This window comes from Carassius gibelio, chromosome B21 (assembly GCF_023724105.1).
Source record: "Carassius gibelio isolate Cgi1373 ecotype wild population from Czech Republic chromosome B21, carGib1.2-hapl.c, whole genome shotgun sequence".
Taxonomy (NCBI): Eukaryota; Metazoa; Chordata; class Actinopteri; order Cypriniformes; family Cyprinidae; genus Carassius; species Carassius gibelio.
This window is the reverse complement of record NC_068416.1, coordinates 4826171-4848612: the sequence shown is the minus strand read 5'-3', so window position 1 is coordinate 4848612 and position 22442 is coordinate 4826171. Positions and strand designations below refer to the sequence as shown.

General features: G+C 43.2%; 2 protein-coding genes across 2 annotated transcripts; both read right to left on the bottom strand.

The window, feature by feature from the left end:
* Nucleotides 1-1150: 1150 nt before the first annotated feature.
* On the bottom strand, nt 1151-3410 carry LOC127985850 (histone deacetylase complex subunit SAP30L). The gene is made up of 4 exons (XM_052588035.1): nt 3006-3410; nt 2453-2575; nt 2071-2169; nt 1151-1612 (listed from the first exon to the last, which is right to left on the bottom strand). The coding sequence occupies exons 1-4, from the start codon at nt 3189-3191 to the stop codon at nt 1484-1486; spliced, it is 537 nt and encodes a 178-aa protein (XP_052443995.1). The 5' UTR covers nt 3192-3410; the 3' UTR covers nt 1151-1483.
* Nucleotides 3411-3898: 488 nt separating this feature from the next.
* LOC127985849 (polypeptide N-acetylgalactosaminyltransferase 10) lies at nt 3899-21429 on the bottom strand. Its single transcript, XM_052588034.1, has 12 exons — nt 21158-21429; nt 15732-15822; nt 15516-15654; nt 14042-14208; nt 9054-9239; nt 8792-8975; nt 8056-8173; nt 7558-7665; nt 6849-7070; nt 6656-6772; nt 6350-6499; nt 3899-5086 (listed from the first exon to the last, which is right to left on the bottom strand). Exons 1-12 carry the CDS (start codon nt 21302-21304, stop codon nt 4925-4927), a joined length of 1791 nt encoding a protein of 596 aa, XP_052443994.1. The 5' UTR covers nt 21305-21429; the 3' UTR covers nt 3899-4924.
* Nucleotides 21430-22442: the final 1013 nt, after the last annotated feature.

The following is a 22442-nucleotide window of genomic DNA, read 5'->3' as shown; positions in this document are numbered from 1 at the left end:
ATCTTGTAAAAGAATCACTTCATCTGTACCAAGTGTCTTTTATTCCACATAATACAACATTTCTGGAATAGCATTTACAGTTTATTGTATATCATGGATGGAGTTATTGATGCATTAATAATGATTTCAAACATAAAATGTTAAACACTGATATTTTAAGTTATTTCAAACATGAAAAAATAGTCGAAATGTGAAATAAAAAACCGCCATTAAAACAGACAGCAAGTGAATGTTAATGAGTGAGTCATTGAGATTCAACCGATTCATTCAAACAGATGATTCACCCAGAAACATTTGACTCTTAATGAGTGAATCACTGAATCATTTATCCAACCGATTCGTTCAAATGGCTGAACCGATTGTTCTTCTTTTGATTGGGCAGGTGGTGGTCAAAAATTGGGAAATTTTTATTTGTTTGTTTGGTTATATTATTTTAATACATTTGAAGGTGTGTAATAATAAAAAAAAGGAGTGCGCATACCAGAACTGACCCTTAATGTCTTTCATCAGTCTTTCTTCACTTTAGTTCTGTTCTCCACCTTACATTCCTCCACAACAGTCTTGATGACTTCAATTAGAAAGTGAAATCACAGTAACAGTCCTGTATGAGCTGTGATGTGAGGCTTGTGTTTTACTTCTGTGATTAATCACCGTGTCATGAGTGAGTGTGTGTGTGTGTGTGTGTGTGTGTGTGTGTGTCTCTTCTGAGATTACTGGAGCAAGGACTCGTAGAATACACTCTGAATCTGACCGCTTCATGAACACGAGCACATCATACCTGACTTCCTGTCTGCTTCTCCAGATCTGTCTGCGTCATTACCTTTTATTCATTAAAATGACTTCCTTCAACTCGTAACCTGTCTGTTCATCACATTTTTATTCTGCCGCACTAGAAAACTAACTTCGGTCTGCTGAAAAAAATATTAAAAAAGAAATGCTTGAAAGCCAAACTCTGAGCAGATTACTGAGATCGCAGGTAAAGTGCTTGGGTTTATACTAATAACATGCACGCTTCCAGCATAATAACACATTCTAGAGAGAGAAATAACTGCTGTGTTTGGACGAGGCTCACCAGATTCATTCTTCTGATGTCTTATAAGCTGATATTACAGCTGAAGCGTGACACATTTACACACAATCAGGCCAGATGTTAGTAGTGCCACAAGAACTGTATTTAGAAACAAAGAAAGAGAGGAAACTAACATTACAATCTACAAAAACAGCTATATAGATCTGCAGCAGTCATATAAAAGCAGAGCCGTGTTTGTGTCACAGTGCATCAGAGAACAGATCTGCAGTCACTCAGTCTCTCATGCTTTCAATCAGGTCCTCTCTGGACACACGGTGAAGTCTGAACATCAGAGACGCCGGGGGTTAATGATGTCCCCGTGGGTTTGGCACATCTTCATCATCATCATCATCTTCATCACTGCAGGGCGTCCCGTGTGGACACAGACACAGGAAGTGAAGCAGCGAGGGAACCTCACTCCACTTGTTTGCTCGCGTCTGGTTTCTGGTCCAGACGGCTTTTACTGCTCTTCACCATATAAATAAAGTATGTGAGCGTCTCCTTCTCGTTGACTGGAATATTGCGGAAGTGACGGCTCACGGTCTGGAGAACAAGAGACACAGAAAGACACCGGCTTCATTACAAGAACAGCTGAAGAACACCTTCTCAGAGCACAAGGACCCAGCGTTTGTCCTCGATATCAACTGGATGAAAACTGGTGCTTTAATATGATCAATAATCCAATCTAAAAGGCCTAATTTCAGTTAGGAGAAAAAAAGCTTTTGGCTTGTCTCTCGAGGTCACAAGAGGACACAGAGCACAATATCACTAATGCATGCTTGTATAGCAATTCAATAACATGTCTATCTTTGGAAAAAGTGCATATTGTTTTAAATCATGTTTATAAATCATATATTAGGGATGCAGCGAAAATAAAATTATTGGTCAAAGCTGAACAAAATGAAACACTGGGCTGAAGGCTGAGAGCAGACTTTGATACCAGTTTAAAGATCTATAATCAAACAGTAACGAGTGTTGTGTTGATGTGAGGAGGGTTGCACCTCAGCGAGCTGGGCTTTGTTGAGACCGGGTCTGGTCTGGATCTTGTAGTGCCTCTTGTAGCGTCTCAGTGTGTTGACCTGGAGCTGGAACAGATCCACCTGAAGCAGCACACACACACACACACACACACACACACAGCTTCAGTCACAGACTCACAGCAGAGGAACCGCTCCGAAGGGGAAACTGAAACGCTGTGAGGACATAGTTTAGGAGTTGATGCCGTTTCTTGCTGATGAGAGTCTGAGGCTGTTGTTAGAGGGATATGAAGGTGATGTGAGCTGCTCTGTTATGATCACACACTAAACCCCCGTGTGTGTGAGTGTGTGTGTGTGTGTGTGTGTATCAGTGTAAGAGCAGGGTGAACATGAAGCGCTGCTGTACCTCGGGCACCTCCACATCATGATCCGGGGACTCTCCTCCGTCATCACTCGTCTTCCTCTTGCGCTTGTTACGAACGCTCTGGATGAAGTTCTTGTGGAAATCACAGATGTACAAATGACGAACCTACAGGGAATAAACCGCTTTTAAATTAAAACTGAATTCTAGATTGAAGCACGTAGAACTGATAACTAAACCAAAAAAAACACTATCTGACGTCTGCAGTGTGATTTATATGACAAAGAATCACATTTACCACACATTCTGACCAAACACAGCAGTGACGCGTATGCAAGTGTGTGTCTAAAAACATAGACTCTTATGACCAGTTTGTGCTCCAGGGTCACAGATGATGAACTGAGCTGAGATCAGAGTAAAGCAGGAGCTGACAGTGAAGCATCACAACACCACGCTTCAGATCAGAGACAGAGCAGACACACTTCCTCTCACACCTACACACACTCACTCACTCACTCACTCAATCACTCTCGCTCTCTCTCTCTCTCTCTCACACACACACACACACACACACACACACACTGCTCTGGACTCTTACGCTCTTGTCGATGTCCAGCTTGAGCTTCCTCTGGCTGATGCTCTTCTGGATGCGCTTGCTGAAGGACGCGTTCCCCGCCGCGCGCCCGCAACGCTCTCCGTCCTCGATCAGACAGCAGCTCTGGCCGAAGAAGGGCGGCGCGGGCGGCGCGTCGTGGCTGTCCTCCTCCGTGCTGAACCCGTTCATGACGAGCAGCTCGAGACGAACGAGCGACGCGTCCCGCACGAGAATCACCGCAACGCTTCGCTAAAGATCCCGCGACTCCGCCGAGAACCGGGGAAACTCCAAACTACCGAGCAACAGTCGAGCCCATTTCAACAAATGTACATGATACAATGAAACACGTCCTGCCAGAAACCGGAAATTGTAGCATTGGAAGCCCATTGGGTGGTTTTTGACCAAGGCGGGACTTCGGAGTCGCGTCATCGATTTCAATTGGTCAGCGCGCGCGTCGATCAAACGCCACTTCCGGAACTTCGATACCATGTAACCACACACACACACACACGACGGTGCTCTACAGAATCCCAATATAAAACTGGACTAAACTTTAAAAGGAAGGAGAAAGTGCTTCCGTCTTTTGTTGTCGTCATCAATAGTCCCGCTGGAGAAAAACACGCCTGAAGTGATTTTTAATGAAAATAAAACTTGAAATGAGTTCACTGAATGAATCCAGTCCCAAGGCTAACGTGTGTGTGTAAATACAAACTGTTCAAAACAAGACCAGAGCAGTTATACAATTATATGTGTACTAAAAGAGAAAATGATTTAATGGTTGTTCTATGATCGCATAATAAAAACTCGAGACTAAATATTATTGAAAAATAACAGAACTGAGCAGACTACTACACATTTTCAAAGCATTATTAATAATTCATGATGAGACATTTAAATGATGGCAGAATCACTTTAATGCATCAGTACAAACAGTGTAAGATTCCCCATCAACCCAAAACTCATTAGCTGTCAATCATCTCATCATATTCCACACACAGTCTGGAAATACATCGAGGCAATAACAAACCAAACATTTCAGTTCAAACACACACCGAGCAGACATTAACTCATCATGAAGCTCTTCAGAATCGACAGAAATTACAAAACTGTTCAAAAATAGCCTCTGGACAACGAAACGTCTGAAAGTGCTTCGGATCTGATAAACATTTCAAAGTGCTGGGCAGATGATCTGTAAAAAGCTTCAAAGGTAAAAAGTGTAGAAAACTAGACTAGTGTGCAGTTCTTCACACCGGGATCTTTAGTAAGGCACGGCGACTGGATTCAAGCTCCACACAGTGTTGAACTGAAGATCATCCCGGATCTGTGTTTGGGAGCGAGCGGTCACTGATCAGACACTGCGGTAGAACAGCGTCGAGTTTACTTCATCAGCTGCAGGATCAGAACAGACCCCACAGACAGACTGAACAACACATAACAGCTTCTGAATGATGACATGATTTTAGCCAACAGTCAACATATATCCACCTGAAGTCTTTGTATTAAAATATTATGTCCTCTAAAAAGACAAAAGACGTTTATATTTGTTAACACAACAGAGAAGCTGGATCAAGTTTTAGAAAGACAGCACTCAGTGAAGACTGCCGTTTCGTGGTCGTGATGGAATGAAGTGAATAAATAACGCTGCAGTGTTTACGAGGAACAGAGTTTGTGAGGCGTCGACGGATCACAAGAGTCAGGACTGAACTCATCTCCTGACATCTTTGAGATTCTCCTCAGACACACAGCAAAGTCTGGAGAGTCGGAGTGAAAGACCGCAGCTGATCGACGCCAGCGGGGTGATGAAGATGAAGATGATGATGATGATGAAGATGATGGAGGGAGTGTGGACAGAAGGACAGGGCTCAGCGGTTCAGAGTCAGATCAGTTCAGTAAAGGCACAGGGGCGTCTGGTCCCGTCTTCACTAGTGATGGCTGTTGAAGGAGTCTAGGAGCGTGGTGTTGGTGTTCTGGAAGAGCCACTGCTGGCTGAGAGACGAGGAATCACAGGAGTTCATGAAGATCCGCTTCTGTGCAGCATCAGAGTCAACACAGCTGTTACTGATGGGGTGATAGAGGCTCTTATCCTGCCACACACACACACAGGGACAGACACACACACACAGAGAGAGAGAGAGAGAGAGAGAGAGAGAGAGAGAGAGAGAGAGAGAGAGAGAGAGAGAGAGACACATCAGTATAACACAGTTTACACCTGCACATGACAACAATCTGACACACTTTTATTTGTTGATGAGGGTGAGGGTAGTCTCTGAGGTAAAGTAAATCTGTCTTTATACGGGACGCATCAGAAGTAGGGATGTGCAGGTACTAGTATCAGTAACCAACGGTTCCCGGGCCAACTCCAAATAAAAGTGATCATCCCTTTCCCCTTGAAGTGTGGACTTTGGAGTGTTGTTCCAAACCCGTGAGAACACATTAAAAAAGTTAACAGCTTAAGTCATGTCTGGATTAATGCATATTGGAGACACAAACCTTTTAAAACGATTCAGTTTGATTTGGTGAACGGTTTCAAGAAAATCCGGTTACATCGAATGATTCGTTCATGATCCGGATATCACAAACTGCTTTGTTTTGAACTCTCTCTCACAACAGACACAGAAGAGAAGACAATGCTGAATAAAGTCCTAGTTTTTGCTATTTTTGGACCAAATGTATTTTCTATGCTTCAAAATATTCTAACGGACCCTCTGATGTCACATGGACTACTTTGATGATGTTTTTCTTACCTTTCTGGACATGGACAGTATACCGTACACACAGCTTCAATGGAGGGACTGAGAGCTCTCGGACTAAATCTAAAATATCTTAAACTGTGTTCAGAAGATAAACGGAGGTCTCACGGGTTTGGAACGACATGAGGGTGAGTCATTAATGACATAATTTTGCTATCGGTGTCAACTATCCCTTTAAGTAGTTGTTAGGAATGCACTTGGCAAAGGAGCGACATCATTTCTTCAGTTTCCGCTGTATGACACCAAAATACCACGAGCATGGTTTGAAAGCATATCTGCTCTGTTCCCGATAGCTCTCGTGTCATACAACGTACCACCTGCACAGCGCTAACAGACAAAACCTGGATACTTCAGTCTATAAAGGGATCCTGGCAAGGGTGCATGCTGTATGGTCACCCTGTTTATTAAACTATCTGTATTCATAAGGCGGGACTTGATTCAGAGCATCGGTTGTTGATTGGATGTTGTGATGTGGGCGTGGCTGAAGGGGAAGCAGGCAGGAAGTTTAAAATAAAGTTGGAATAATAAACTCATCTGACAGTAGAGAAGGTGACTGATGTTTGTGATGTTTGATCTCTGGGCAGATGAGCTCAGTACCTTCCTGTAGGACCACAGCTGGTTCCCCTTCATCCCGTGGCAGTCGTACAGAGTCACAGGGCTGTTGTGTGACACGGCGTCGAAGCAGACCTTCTTAGTGTGCAGCGGGTCCCCCACCCGTATGTCTTCTCTCCACCCGAACGTGAAGACCTGCACAACACACACACAGACTCGAGCATTACTGCAACACTGCACACTCTGTACTTGATTACACCGTCAGACATCACCCAGATAACACACTGACAAACACAGAGTCTACCTTCAGCTTCAGACACAATTCTGTGGGAATGAATCTGAGTCTCTCACCTGACCGTAGCTCCAGGCCGGCTCGCCACGTTTCTTCAGACACTTCTCCAGACGGATCGGGGAGCCAGAGGAGAAGTGTTTGCTCTCCACGCAGAGCCCAGAGCCCACGTTACGCAGCTGAAACACACACACACACACACATCAGCACTCTGTAGTGTCCCAGCTGTGACTGTAGACTAGTGAAGCTCCTGACCTCTCCCCACGCCGCGGCCGGAGGCTCCACCGGAGGATAGTGATCGGGCAGATCCCAGGCCACCTCTGTCATGAACCACTTGAAGCTCCTGCAGTTCAGCCGGCTCCTGAGCTCCTTCTGTGCGGACACGTCTCCGGCGGACAGGTGCCGGTACTCCGGCCGCCGCTGGTAGATAAACTCTGCGTACTCGTCCATCCACACCTCGGCCACACGCTTCAGATTCTGCCACACACCGGCGGATCACACGCTTTATCCATCGGTTACTCTCTGAAGAGTGTTTCTCAAGCTGCGTCAGCAAACTAGGCCTTCCTTTCACATCCCTCACTATTTTGAATCACCCACAATCAGGGATGTAACGATATACACACATATACTAATACACACAAACAGAAATAGCAGAAAATAAATAAGTTCTGAGTTTATCCTAATTCATTATAAACTTTAAAAGAGAAAACGATTATGGAGATGAGGGCCTTTCTTGATCACATGCTGTTAAACTACACACAAAGTATTTCGCTGAACTGCATGAATAGAAAGTCAGTTCGTAACACATAGTATTTTCTCCAGGCGTCTCGTTCTATACAGATGCAGCTTTCTGTCTGAGAAACACCCCAGGTATTCGCTGCAGACATGATCTGAATATATTCCCCAGTTTCTGGCCCGTGAAACAGCTTCAGTGCAGTGAACCGGGTCTGACGCTCAAACTCACCCTGGGGAGACTCACTCCGCCCGGCACTTTATAGGGCATGTATTTCCTATAGATGTGACCGACTCGAGAGCAGGGAATGTCCTCCATACGTCCACCACACATCCAGACCTCAGAGAGCAAGAGAACAGGCTTTCAGAGGAATGAAGGAAACACACGAGCACTGCTGAACCTCGGATCAGATGATCTGCCTGCTGTCATGACTAAAGGTGTGCTCCTGCTTCTGATAATATACATTATCTGAATCAGCAGAGATATAATGAACACAGTTACTGGATTTATTCTCCGTCTCAGATGTAAGTTTTTCTATAGATGCTTGTTATCACAGCAACAGCTTGAAATGAACATCAATGTCAATACATTAATGAAGGCTATTGTATTGTTCAGGATAATGACATAGCAACCGTTAGCGGTGTGACCTTCATACCAGCATCAGATGTATTTTTCATCGTGATCGTGTGCTGATGGTGAGTGTTAGCAGGTTTATATCATAATCATCACCTTGAAGGAGATCTCGTACTGCTCTCCTCCCCAGATCTCCAGACCCGTGTCATATCCTCCCAGCTCCCAGAACCACTTCCTGTCCACAGCGAAGAGACCTCCTGCCATCACCGGAGACCTCACAGAGGAGACAGAAACACGGCTCAAACTAAACCATCGACACAGAGAAACACTGAGCAGAACACCGATTACAGAAATACACCTGTAGTGAGCCGATCAGTCCAGTGCTTTAAATCAGTGGAGTATTTGTCACAGAAGTAGTAAATACATGTAGTTATGGAAGTCAGTGGAGTCTGTTCACGCTTGTGTTTCCACTGACTGCTGTGAACAGAGCTGCTAGCTCAAAGCACAGATGTATGTTTTTCCCCAGAGCGCTACTGTCACACACGCCTCACACAAACAATGATGACGCTGTGAGTGTTAGAGCCGGAATCCTTTATCAACTTCAGCTTCTGCTGCTGAGTGTGAGAGTCAGCTCCACTGAATGTGTGGATCTCAATGACTGCATGAGTGTCAGATAACACATCAGATAACGACACGATTGCTCCATGCAGGAAGTGAAGTGTGAACATTCAAAACATCTTTCCTCCAGAATGTCAGAAATAAAGTATTTTATGGAGAAAAAACAGCATGCAGTAGCACACACACACTCTTTCTCTCGCACACAAACACACACACACACACACACACACACTCCCACACACACACACACTCCCACACACACACACACACTCACTCAAACGGGTCGCTGGGGTCTGGTTTCTGCAGCTTAGCTGGGATAGGGATGCGTTTGTAGAACATCTCCCAGTCGAAAGCCCCTCGCATCGCATCGCCGGCCTGCGTCTCGTAGGCGAAGTTATCGTGGTCGATCACATCGATCATCGGACACACGATCGTCTTCCGGTTCTCTGCGATGCGATCTGAAAACCAATAATTCACTGATAAACAGAATGATAAAAGTGAGATGATAACAGTGTTGGTGATGTTAAAGCTCTCACCCAGTAACGGCGGCAGCCAGTTGACGTTGGCCTCGCAGTGTGAGTCCAGGAAGGTGATGACCTGACCCTTCGCAGCCGCGGCGCCCAGCAGTCTGGTCCGGATCAGACCCTCACGCTGCTTCGTGCGCAGGATTCGAACCTTCGGCAGCCGCACCATGTACTCCTCCAGAGGAGCCTTCAGATGCTCTAGAAGATACAGAGTGAATGAACAGTGCTCTCTTCCTCCCTGAATACTCATGACTGAAGTGCCCTTGAGCAAGGCACTGAACCACCAGGTGCTCCCCGGCGCTGGATCTATAGCTGCCCACTGCTCCGGGTGTTTGTGTTTGTCTGTCTGTGTGTGTGTGTGTGTTGCACTTGGATGGGTTAAATGCAGAGCACCAATTCTAAGTACGGGATACCAAACCTGGCAAATGTCAAGACTTTCACTTTCACATGTTAATGATATGAGTGAGTGCAGGTACGACTTCTTCAGATAAGTTATACTCCGGGTACTGTCAGTTCTCAGGTGAACCATATTCATGCAGCAAACTGAAATGTGTGGCACAAATTCTGTTCCTCAAATAAAACCATTGTGTGACCTTTGAAGACTGTGGATAGAGCTTAAAATATTGAAGCGTCTTCCTTTCTCAATGTTGAATCCACCAATGAAAACAGATGTGATGTGATTCGATCATAAACATACGCTATGATTGAGCTAGTCCCTTTCATGATTCTTATATGACTTGTTTCAGTCAGATACAGCACAATATTTTGCTCAATTTCAGGCAATAATTTGAAAGGAATCCCTAAAACTGGTTTGGATGTAATTTGTGATATATTGTGTTGCATTGTGATATACTGTGATATATTGTAAAACATTTTGATATACTGTGATATATAGTGACGCATTGTGACATATAGTGATATACTGTGATATATTGTGAAGCATTGTTATATAATGTGATATATTGTGACGCATTGTGATAAATTGTGAAGCATTGTGATATATTGTGAAGCATTGTGATATACTGTGATATATTGTGACGCATTGTGACATGCTGTGATATATTGTGAAGCATTGTTATATAATGTGATATATTGTGATGCATTGTGATATACTGTGATAAATTGTGAAGCATTGTGATATATTGTGTTGCATTGTGATATCCTGTGATATATTGTGAAGCATTGTGATATACTGTGATATATTGTGACGCATTGTGATATACTGTAATATATTGTGACGCATTGTGATATATTGTGACGTATTGTGATATATTGTGATGCATTGTGATATACTGTGATATATTGTGACGCATTGTGATATATTTACATTACATTTACATTTATTCATTTAGCAGACGCTTTTATCCAAAGCGACTTACAGATGAAGACAGTGGAAGCAATCAAAAACAACAAAAAGAGCAATGATATATAAGTGCTATAACAAGTCTCAGTTAGGTTAACACAGTACACGTAGCAAGGGATTTTAACTAATATAATAAATAAAAAGAAAACAGATAGAATAAAAAAATGAAAGAATAGAGCAAGCTAGTTAGAGGTCTTTACACATACACACACACATACACATACAATTGCATAATAAATGAAAAGAAAATAGAATACAAAAAGATTAGAAAGGTAGTTAGATTTTTTAAAGAATAGAATTAGAATAGTGAGTGTTAAAGTTAGAGGGTGAAATAAAGATGGAAGAGATGTGTTTTAAGCCGATTCTTGAAGATGGCTTAGGACTCAGCTGCTCGGATTTAGTTTGGGAGTTCATTCCACCAGAAGGGAACATTTAATTTAAAAGTCCGTAAAAGTGACTTTGTGCTTCTGTGGAATGGCACAATCAAGCGATGTTCACTTGCAGAACGCAAGCTTCTAGAGGGCACATAGGTTTGAAGTAACGAATTTAGGTAAATGGGTGCAGAGCCAGTGGTAGTTTTGTAGGCAAACATCAATGCCTTGAATTTTATGCGAGCAGCTATTGGAAGCCAGTGCAAATTGATAAACAGAGGTGTGACGTGTATTCTTTTTGGCTCATTAAAAATTAATCTTGCTGCTGCGTTCTGAATTAATTGTAAAGGTTTGATAGAACTGGCTGGAAGACCTTCCACGAGAGCATTGCAATAGTCCAGCCACAGAACAAGAGCTTGATCAAGGAGTTGTGCAGCATGTTCCGAAAGAAAGGGCCTGATCTTCTTGATGTTGAATAAAGCAAATCTGCAGGATCGGACAGTTTTATCAATGTGGTCTGAGAAAGTCAGCTGATCATCAATCATAACTCCAAGGCTTCTAGCTGTTTTTGAAGGAGTTATGGTTGATGTGCCTAACTTGATGGTGAAATTGTGATGGAACGATGGGTTTGCTGGAATCACAAGCAGTTCTGTCTTGGCAAGGTTGAGTTGAAGGTGATGGTCCATCATCCAGGAAGAAATGTCAGTTAGACAAGCGGAGATGCGAATAGCTACCGTCGGATCATCAGGATGGAATGAGAGGTAGAGTTGAGTGTCATCAGCATCGCAGTGGTATGAAAAGCCATGTTTCTGAATGACAGAACCTAATGATGCCATGTAGACAGAGAAGAGAAGTGGTCCAAGAACTGAGCCCTGAGGCACCCCAGTAGTTAGATGTTGAGACTTGGACACCTCTCCAAGATACTTTGAAGGACTTATCTGATAGGTAAGACTCAAACCATTGAAGTGTTGTTCCTGAGATGGCCTTTGCCAGTAGCGTTGATAGGAGGATCTGGTGGTTAACCGTGTCAAAAACAGCGGACAGATCAAGCAGGATAAGTACTGAAGATTTGGATTCTGTTCTTGCCAGTCTTAGAGCTTCAACAACTGAGAGCAAGGCCGTCTCAATTCAATGTCCACTTCTGAAGCCAGATTGGTTGCTGTCAAGGAGATTGTTGTGTGTGAGAAATGTAGAGACTTGGTTGAACACAGCTCGTTCAAGTGTTTTTGCAATAAAAGGAAGAATGGAAACTGGTCTGTAGTCCTCTAAAAGAGATGGGTTGAGGTTGGGTTTCTTAAGTAGTGGAGTTATACGTGCCTGTCTAAATGATGAGGGAAAAACACCAGTGTGGAGGGAAGTGTTGATGATGTGAGTGAGTGCAGGTACAACTGCAGGAGAAATGGCTCGATGGAGATGAGATGGAATAGGATCAAGCGGGCAAGTAGTAGGGTGATTAGAAAGGATAAGTTTGGAGACTTCTGCCTCAGAGAGTGAAGAGAAGGATGTGAATGAGTGTAAGTTTGCTGGTGATATGAGCTTGACTGACTGTGGTATGGAAAATTGTGCACTAATGTGTTTAATTTTATTAATGAAAAATGTTGCAAAGTCGTCAGCTATTAGAGATGAAGCAGGAGGAGGAGGAGGAGGACAAAGAAGTGAGGGAAATGTTTTAAAAAGCATGCGAGAGTTAGACGAATTGTTAATTTTGTTATGGTAGTATGTCCTTTTAGCAGAGGAGACATTAGCAGAGAAAGAAGATAGGAGTGACTGATACACAATAAGGTCAGCAGTATTTTTGGACTTGCACCACACCCTTTCAGAAGCTCTAAGCTTAGAACGGTGTTCGCATAGAACATCAGATAACCAAGGGGCAGAAGGGGTGTTATGGGCTGGCCTGGAAGACAAACAGTGTCTAAACAAGGTGTAAGAGTGGAGCAGAAAGTATCAGTAAAACTGTTAGCATCTAAAGATGCAAACAGTTTAGGGGAAGGAAGTGAAGATGAAACCATTGCAGATAGCTGGGAGGGTGAAAGTGTGCGTAGGTTATGTCGAAAGATGACATGTGGAGGGGTAAGTGATGTGTCAGGGATCATGTTGAGGTTAAGAGTGAGGAGGAAGTGATCCGACGTGTGCAGTGGAGTAACCAGAACATGATCAGTAGAGAAGTGTCGTGTATAAATAAGGTCCAGTTGGTTGCCTGATTTGTGAGTAGCAGTAACTGATATATTGTGACGCATTGTGATTCATTGTGATATACTGTGATATATTGTGACGCATTGTGATTCATTGTGATATACTGTGATATATTGTGACGCATTGTGATATACTGCGAAATATTGTGAAGCATTTTGATATATTGTGATATATTGATATACTGTGATACATTTTGATGCATTGTGATAAGCTGTGGTATATTGTGACGCATTGAGATATATTGTGATATAATTTGATGCATTATGATGCATTGTCATATACTGTGATGCATTATGATATACTGATATATGGTGATGCATTGTGATATACTGTTATATATTGTGATGTACTGTGATATATTGTTATGCATAGTGATATATTATGATGTGTTGTGATATTTGTGATGTACAGTGATATGCTGTGATGAATTGTGGAACATTGTGATATATTGTGATGTGATTTATTGTTATGCATAGTAAAATATTGTGATATACTGTGATGCATTGTGATGTCTTTTTTTCACAGCTGACATACCCAGCATTAATACTGTATAGAAAAACATGTTATTTATCAAATGTGCTATCATCACAAATGATTCGGTCCATATTTCTGTTTAAAAAAATGTTGGTTTTCTGCAGTATTTGCAGTGCCAGTATTTCAGTGTTTGTCCGGGCTGGTCTTAACTTCAGTGATGTGACCTGGCATCAATTCCAGACACGAATATAGTAAGGACGAGTGAGATGAAACCCAAAAACTGAAATGTGTTTTCATGCTTGATTAAAACAAGATACATTAAGGACTCATGGAGAGTCATAAAAAGAGGATTATGGCTATCATAATCTGACCCTTATACAAACATGTGACGCAGTACAGACCCGGGGACAAACCAGGATCATCCTAGAAACAGCAGCTCACAATCTGTCACACAAATCAAATACGCTGGCTGACTCACACGAGATAACAAGTTAAGACTGACATACAGCTTTATTGTGTTTCTGATAATGATTCTCGTGCACATGCGCTGTGCAGACTCACTCTGAATGAAGCGCTGGCGGATGCTGAGAGGCTCGTACCTTTGTCACTGAAGTCATCCACGAGGATGATCTCTGCGATGAGCTGTGGCGGCGAGCGGTTGAGGACACTGTGAACGGTGCGCAGCAGAGACGACCAGCCCTCGTTATGGAAGGGGATGATGATGCTGGTGTTAGGAAGATCTTCTGTGTACAGCTTCGTCTTACAGCTGTGACACACAAACACGGTTGCATTTAGTGTGACACACACACTCATGACAGACACACGGTCACAGCTTGATGCTATGCTTTCGTTTGGAACTATTTTGAATTATTTCCACACTTGCATTACTGATATAATAAAAAAAAACTCTGCACTGAATCTATAGCACACGGTGATCACATGTGCTGACAGTCTAATTAAAAACATCAGTCACATTCATTCAGTGCTGTTAGACTGACGCAGGCCAGGCTAAAACTTCAGAAGCATCAAGAATATGTCATTCTTTGGATCATTTTAGCCATTTGTATTGACTGGGGAGGACTCAACACTGTCTGTGGAGGTGAGGCACGAAGACAAGGGCCCTGGTTATAAAAAATGCCACCAGTTCTCTTCTCCCAACCCCTTCATTCACACTCTGGTTAAACTGGTTCGTCCATTACTGTAAATATATTCTGACGTGGAACCGGAATCGTATTTAAAAGTCAAACTGACACACATCAGACATCTCACAGCGACCGCAGCCTGCAACCGATCACTATTACAACCAGAATGAAAGACTGATGCTTTCAAAATAAATGTGACCCTGGAGCACAAAACAAGTCATGAGGGTCAGTTGTGTTGTTTGATGGGATAAGACAATATTTGTCTGAGATACAACTATTTGAAAATCTGAAATCTGAGAGAGCAAAAAAATCGAAATAGTTTTTAGCAATGCATATTACTAATCAAAAATTAAGTTTAGATATATTTATGGTAGGAAATTTACAAAATATCTTCATGGAGCATGATCTTAATATCCTAATGATTTTTGGCATAAAAGAAAAATTAATAATGCATTTTTGGCGATTGCTACAAATATACCTGTGCTAACTGATTTTGTATTATATTTGTTTAACTGTTAGCGCTGGATTGTATCCTGGACAGAGAGCAAACACTAATAGAGCAGTTCAGTGTCACCTGTCCTACAGTAAAACCAGAGCACACCCACATCCACAAACTAAGCTGGGACTCGATAGATACCCACCAAACCACCTTAACAACAGTTTCATATTTTAGAGAAGAGCAGGACTTAAATGTATACTGACAACAAAAATATTCAAGACTTCTCCAGGCCTAAATATCACAGTTATATTTATGTATATGATAAAAAAAAAAGTAAGACATTGTTGGCCTGTTGTAGTCATAGTGTACTACTGTTGTGTTCTTGAGTAGAGTATCTGCTGCTGATGTACAGTAATGTGTGCAGACTACAGGAGTCATGACAGATGTGTGCTGCAGCGGTTTAGATTGAAGAGGGACAGGAGAGGGGCTCACTTCGGGTGTCTGATGTCAGGCAGGGATCTGTTGAGGGCGATGCGATTGCTGACAAATATGTTGAATCCATTCTCCCTGTAGGCCTGGTCCACACGGTCCGAGTCGGTCAGTGGATACGGCCTGCCCTGCTCGCCGACACCTTCAACACACCACAGCGTTACCATCACATTCATCTACAGTCCAGCTCTATCATGCTTCATGCATCACGTGACGCACCTGAACGTGCCGCTTCGCTCTTCATCAGTTCATAGTCATGCCAGTCCTTTCTCCGAATGCTGTCTTTCTGCACTTTGTGTCTGTTTAATTGCTGAAAACACATAAAGCATGTGATGTTATGAGGAAGACTGTGTGCTAGTCTTTGTAATGTATTAGTTGTGAAGCAGTAAAGAGGACCGAAAGAAAGAAACCCTTGTGACTAAACATGGAACCAAACAAACCAGCTTTTACAAAACAGCAGAACCCATGATGAATGAATGATTGAAACTATGCTAGTTTTTAGTTAGGGCCAGTTGTTAGAACTATGTTACTTGTATAAAGAGTCTGCATGAAACCCTTAGCAAGTCTAAAAATGATGTCTGATTACTAATTTCTGTTCTATTAAAGTATGATGATTCATCAGTGGAGCTGTAAAGGGTCATGAATCCCCTCTCATTCTGTGACAGAACTTTCTGAGCTGGTCGTTTGTCCACACACTCAAAAAGATCTACATTTTCTCCACAAAAAGAGTACATGCTTTAGGACAGGGCGTAGTGTAAGTAGGTGAATCGGGACGCAGTTTCCTGCTATGTGTCTGATTTTTAAATGTAAACACGGTTCATGGCCACACCTCTTTTAATAACAAGCACGTCCCAAAACCTTGACAATGAAGCAGAGCAGTGGTAAATGGGATGAGTGAATGATCCGTAATGGAAAAGCTGTTTATGTGGATAAGGTAACATGAAAAGGTTCTTCCAGGTGTAATAGTGTGTGTGTGTGTGTGTGTGTATGCTTACAGTGAATGTGTGTAAGGGATGGATGCACCTGCTGAAGCTCGGGAAACAGAGGCACTATCAGACCAGCAGCCCGGACCAGAGCCAGCCCAGAGCCTAAACAACACTGCCTTTCAACAACACCAAGTACAGCCTTCCCTATAAACACCAGCTCTTCCCATCATCTTCATCCTGACAGCTATAGTCTGGAAAATACGGTATGTGTATATATATATATATCTGTAATCCTCATATCATTCCAAACCCACATAGCACATAGGATTTTAGAATTTATGTCTCCCAGTCTTACATAATGTACCTAACTCTTTCCCTGCCAAACACTTTTAAAGAGATTTGTACTTTAAGGGGCCGTTCACATATTGCGTATTTTGCGCGCACACATCTCAACTTTTCAGAATGCCGCAAGCGCACCGCGGGTCATTTGACAAGAACTAACCAAATAGCTTCATCCTTTCCCATAACAACATTGAAAACTCAGCCAAGATGAAGGAACAGCTGTTCATAGCTGTATATGGATTGCCATTTTGAAATAAATTTAGTAGCAGAGCTACTGAGAGCGATTTTTAGTGCTGCAAATCCATTTATCCCTTGTTGAAATTTCCACGTCTTCAGGGAGAGAGTCATGGTTGTGTAGCAAAGGCAGACGCCTCAGGAGCGCTTCTGCCCAAGCGCTTTGGAAAGAAGGAGAAAGCGGCGCGCCTAGCGTTTTCCACGCGTTTTTAGGCGCGATATATGTACGGCCCCTAAGGCTGCCACTGGCGATTATTTTGGCAATCGAGTAATCGGTCAATTAATCTGATGATTAATCAGATAATTATAGTTACTTTTTTGTTGTAATAAAAACAGACCTAGGCGAAGAATAGCATTGAAAATTAAGAACTGTAGAGCTAAACTACATTACACATTATAGCAAATGCCATCAGAAAGCGCCAATGGCTTGATGATTGTTTTACACTTTACTGAAATAGAATACTCGAATAGGAATCGTTGCATCCCTATTTTAGTCTAATAATAAAAATAGATTTCTTTTAAATAATGCCTTTCTGCAAACTGAGGGTAGGATAATAAAAAATATAGCCCATCACACATCCACCCATCATGCACATCATCCCATCACACACTTGCCCAACACACATCATCCCATCACACATCCGCCCATCACACACCTACCTGACACACATTCACGCATCACACAAACATCATCCCATCACACACATCAACCCATGACAAATCCGCCCATCACAAACCTGTCCAACACATATCATCCCAGCACACATCCACCCGACTCACAATATCCCATCACACACACACCAAACACACATAAATTCATCACACACCCGCCCAACACAAATCATCCCATCACACATCATCCCTTCACACACCCACCCAACTCACATCATCTCATCACACACCCACCCAACACATATCATCCCAACACAAATCATCCCATCACACATCTGCCCAACACACATTTAACATTCACACATCCACCTAACACACATCCGCCCAACACACATCCTCCCATCACACACATGCCAAACACACATCATTGCATCACACATGATCCCATCACACACCCAACACACATCATCCCATCACACATCTGCCCAACACACATCATCCCATCTCATATCTGCCCAACACACATAATCCCATCACAAAACTGTCCAACACATATCATCCCAGCACACATTCACTCAACTCACAATATCCCATCACACACACGCCAAACACACATCATCACATCACACATCATCCCATCACACACCCGCCCAACTCACATCATCTCATCACACACACGCCCAACACAAATCATCCCATCACACACACGCCAAACACACATCATCACATCACACACCCACCAAACACACGTCACCCCATCACACATCCGCATATCACACACCAGCCCAACACATATCATCCCATCACACACCCATCCATCACACACCCGCCAAACACACATCATCCCATCACACACCCAACCAACACATCATCTCATCATACACACGTCAAACACACATCATCCCATCACACATCCGCTTATCACACACCAGCCCAACACATATCATCCCGTCACACACCCATCCATCACACACCCGCCCAACACACATCATCCCATCACACACACCCGCCAAACACATATTATCCCATCACACACCCATCCATCACACACCCACCCAACACCCATCATCTCATCATACACACGCCAAACACACATCATGGCATCACACATCATCCCATCACACACCAGCCCAACACATATCATCCCATCACACACCCATCCATCACACACCCGCCCAACACACATCATCCCATCACACATCATCTCATCATACACCCGCCAAACACACATCATCCCATCACACACCAGCCCAACACATATCATCCCATCACACACCCATCCATCACACACCCGCCCAACACACATCATCTCATCATACACCCGCCAAACACACATCATCCCATCACACACCCACCAAACACACGTCATCCTATTACACATCCGCTTATCACACACCAGCCCAACACATATCATCCCATCACACACCCACCCAACACACATCATCTCATCATACACACGCCAAACACACATCATCCCATCACACACATGTCCATCACACATCATCCCATCACACACACCCCCATCACACATCATCCCATCACACACACCCCCATCACACATCATCCCATCATACACACAGGAATTTAGAATTTATGTCTCCCAGTCTTCCATAATGTACTTAACTCTTTCCCTGCCAAACACTTTTAAAGAGATTTGTACTTTAAGGGGCCGTTCACATATTGCGTCTTTTGCGCGCACAAGTTGCGCATGCAGTGCGACGCGCCCGTTTTTTTCAGGCGCGTCTGCACCGCATCGAGTTAATAACATCTCAACTTTTCATAATGCCGTAAGCGTATGTGACAAGAACTAACCAATCAGCTTCATCCTTTCCAGTAACAACGTTGAAAACTCAGCCAAGATGAAGGAACAGCTGTTCATAGCTGTATATGGATTGCCATTTTGAAATAAATTTAGTAGCAGAGCTACTGAGAGCGATTTTTAGTGCTGCAAATCCATTTATCCCTTGTTGAAATTTCCACGTCTTCATGGAGAGAGCACGTCATGGTTGCGTAGCAAAACCAGACGCCTCAGGAGCGCTTCTGCCCAAGCGCTTTGGAAAGAAGGAGAAAGCGGCGCGCCTAGCGTTTTCCACACGTTTTTAGGCGCGATATGTGAATGGCCCCTAAGGCTGTCAGTGGCGATTATTTTGGCAATCGAGTAATCGGTCAATTAATCTGATGATTAATCGGATAATTAGAGTTACTTTTTTGTTGTAATAAAAACAGACCTAAGCAAAGAATAGCATTGAAAATTAAGAACTGTAGAGCTAAACTACATTACACATTATAGCAAATGCCATCAGAAAGCGCCAATGGCTTGATGATTTTTTTACACTTATCTTATCACACACCAGCCCAACAAATATCCTCCCATCACACACCCATCCATCACACACCCGCCCAACACACATCATCCCATCCCACATAATCTCATCCCACACCAGCCCAACACATATCATCCCATCACACACAAGCCCATCACACATCATCCCATCACACACACGCCCATCACACATCATCCCATCACACACACGCCCATCACACATCATCCCATCACACACACGCCCATCACACATCATCCCATCACACACACGCAGAACACAAATCATCCCATCACACACACGCCAAACACACATCATCCCATCACGCAAATGCCAAACACACATCATCCCATCACACACCTGCTCAACATACATCATCCCATCATACTCCATCGCATCACACACCCACCCAACACACATCATTCCATCACACACACACACACACCAAAAAACACACATCATCCCATCATACACCATCGCATCACACACCCACCCAACACACATCATCCCATCACACATCATTCCATCACACACGCCAAACACACATCATCCCATCACACACATGCCAAACACACATCATCCCATCACACACCCACCCAACACAAATCATTCCATCACACACACGCCAAACACACATCATCCCATCACACACATGCCAAACACACATCATCCCATCATACACACGCCAAACACACATCATCCCATCACACATCAAACACACATCATTCCATCACACACCCGCCCAACACACATCATCGCATCACACAAGTAAAGTGACTTATAAATGAAGACAACGGAAGCAATCAAAAACAACAAAAGAGTAAAGTAAACAAGTTTAATGTTTGTTTTATCCGAATGTGAAGAATACTGTATACTAGGTCTAAGTGTTTTAATGTCCATGACAGAAATTACACATCATTTATCTCCAATAACGTCTAAAGTCAATTTGTTATCAGTCTGTGAACTTTGTTCAAAAGAACCATATTATTACTGATCAACCAATAACTTACCAGCACGTTGATAAGCCTGTAAACAGCGCGATAAAGCGACGCGTTCTAGTCGCGTCGCGTTACTCAACTGACGCTTAGGCGGAACACAAAGAAGTCAAAAACTCTTCTAGCCACGTAGCACTGCCATCAACGAGCGAGTTTCTGCTGTGTGATGTTGTAAGCTCAAAGTGTATGAGCGCTTTAAGAGTGCGCTGTCGTACCTGTGCGCGCGAGAGTGCGCCGGCGTCCGCGGAGCTGTCAATCATTCGCTCCAGAGACGAGGACCACAAGCCGACGCTCGGCAGGAACAGAAAGACCACCAGCAGCAGCAGCGCGATCTGCAGCAGTCTCTTCTGCTTTCGCCGCATCTCGGAGTCTCTGCGTGGCGCTTCTGTGTCCTTACATGTATCAACACAAACTCACCCAAGTCCCTAACTTCTCTCTCTCTCTTTTGGAGCTATTATTACTCTCTCTCTCTCTCTCTCTCTCTCTCTCTCTCTCCTCAGAACTTCCGCGATCCTGGACTGAACCACTTCATCTCCGAGCGGGGAGTCCTTCCAGCACCAAATTCACTTAATATGACTTTAAAAATACAACATGCACGGTTATTTCGCGGGAATCCTGGTAAAGATGAACTGAAATAAAGTTAATTTAAAACGGGTGTTTACTGATTTCCCCTCTTATACTTCACCGAGCTGTGTCTGAGCAGCTCCCTGTTAATGGAACGGAACACAAGTTGCTCTTTTATGAATGAAGCAGTGGCTACATTTACACCGTTTTAGTTCATTAGCAGACATACCACCCTGCAAAATAACACATAATAAATGTATGTTTTATATGTACACATATATTATAAACATAAATAATTGTCTATTTATTACATGTATTATACATTAGTATATAAGTTCTCTAAGAAGAACAATGACTCAAGAAGCAGGAAAAGAGTTTATGTTAACAAAATGAGTAGAAGTATGAAAAGGCTAGTTTGACCAAATGTCTGCAATTCTGTTGAAAGGTGTAGGAATCAATAGTCTGACCCGACCCAGATTCCTCTACACAATATATTTGATCAGGCTCTTTTCCCAAAATGGCTTAATTATTATAGAGAAGAAGAAAGTCAAGAGTTAGTTGTTTGTTTGTAGATCATCCTGAGCAAATGGTGACTGACTGTAGAAGGGACAGGTGTGGGACACTGAGGACAAAGACGTGTCAGAACTTAACAGACCACAGCTGTAATGACAGGAGCAACTTTTTACATTAAGGGGAAAAAACTCTTAAAATGTTTGCGATTAGGATGTTCTGGGTTCATTCTGACTCCGTCGTATTTTTCCCTGCTATGCTGCAGTTAACATCTTCATCAAGATCTTCAAACCTCACACACACATACACACACTGTGAACACACACCCGGAGCAGTGAACACACACACACAGTGAACACACACACACTGTGAACAAACACCCGGAGCAGTGAACACACACACACAGTGAACACACACACACACTGT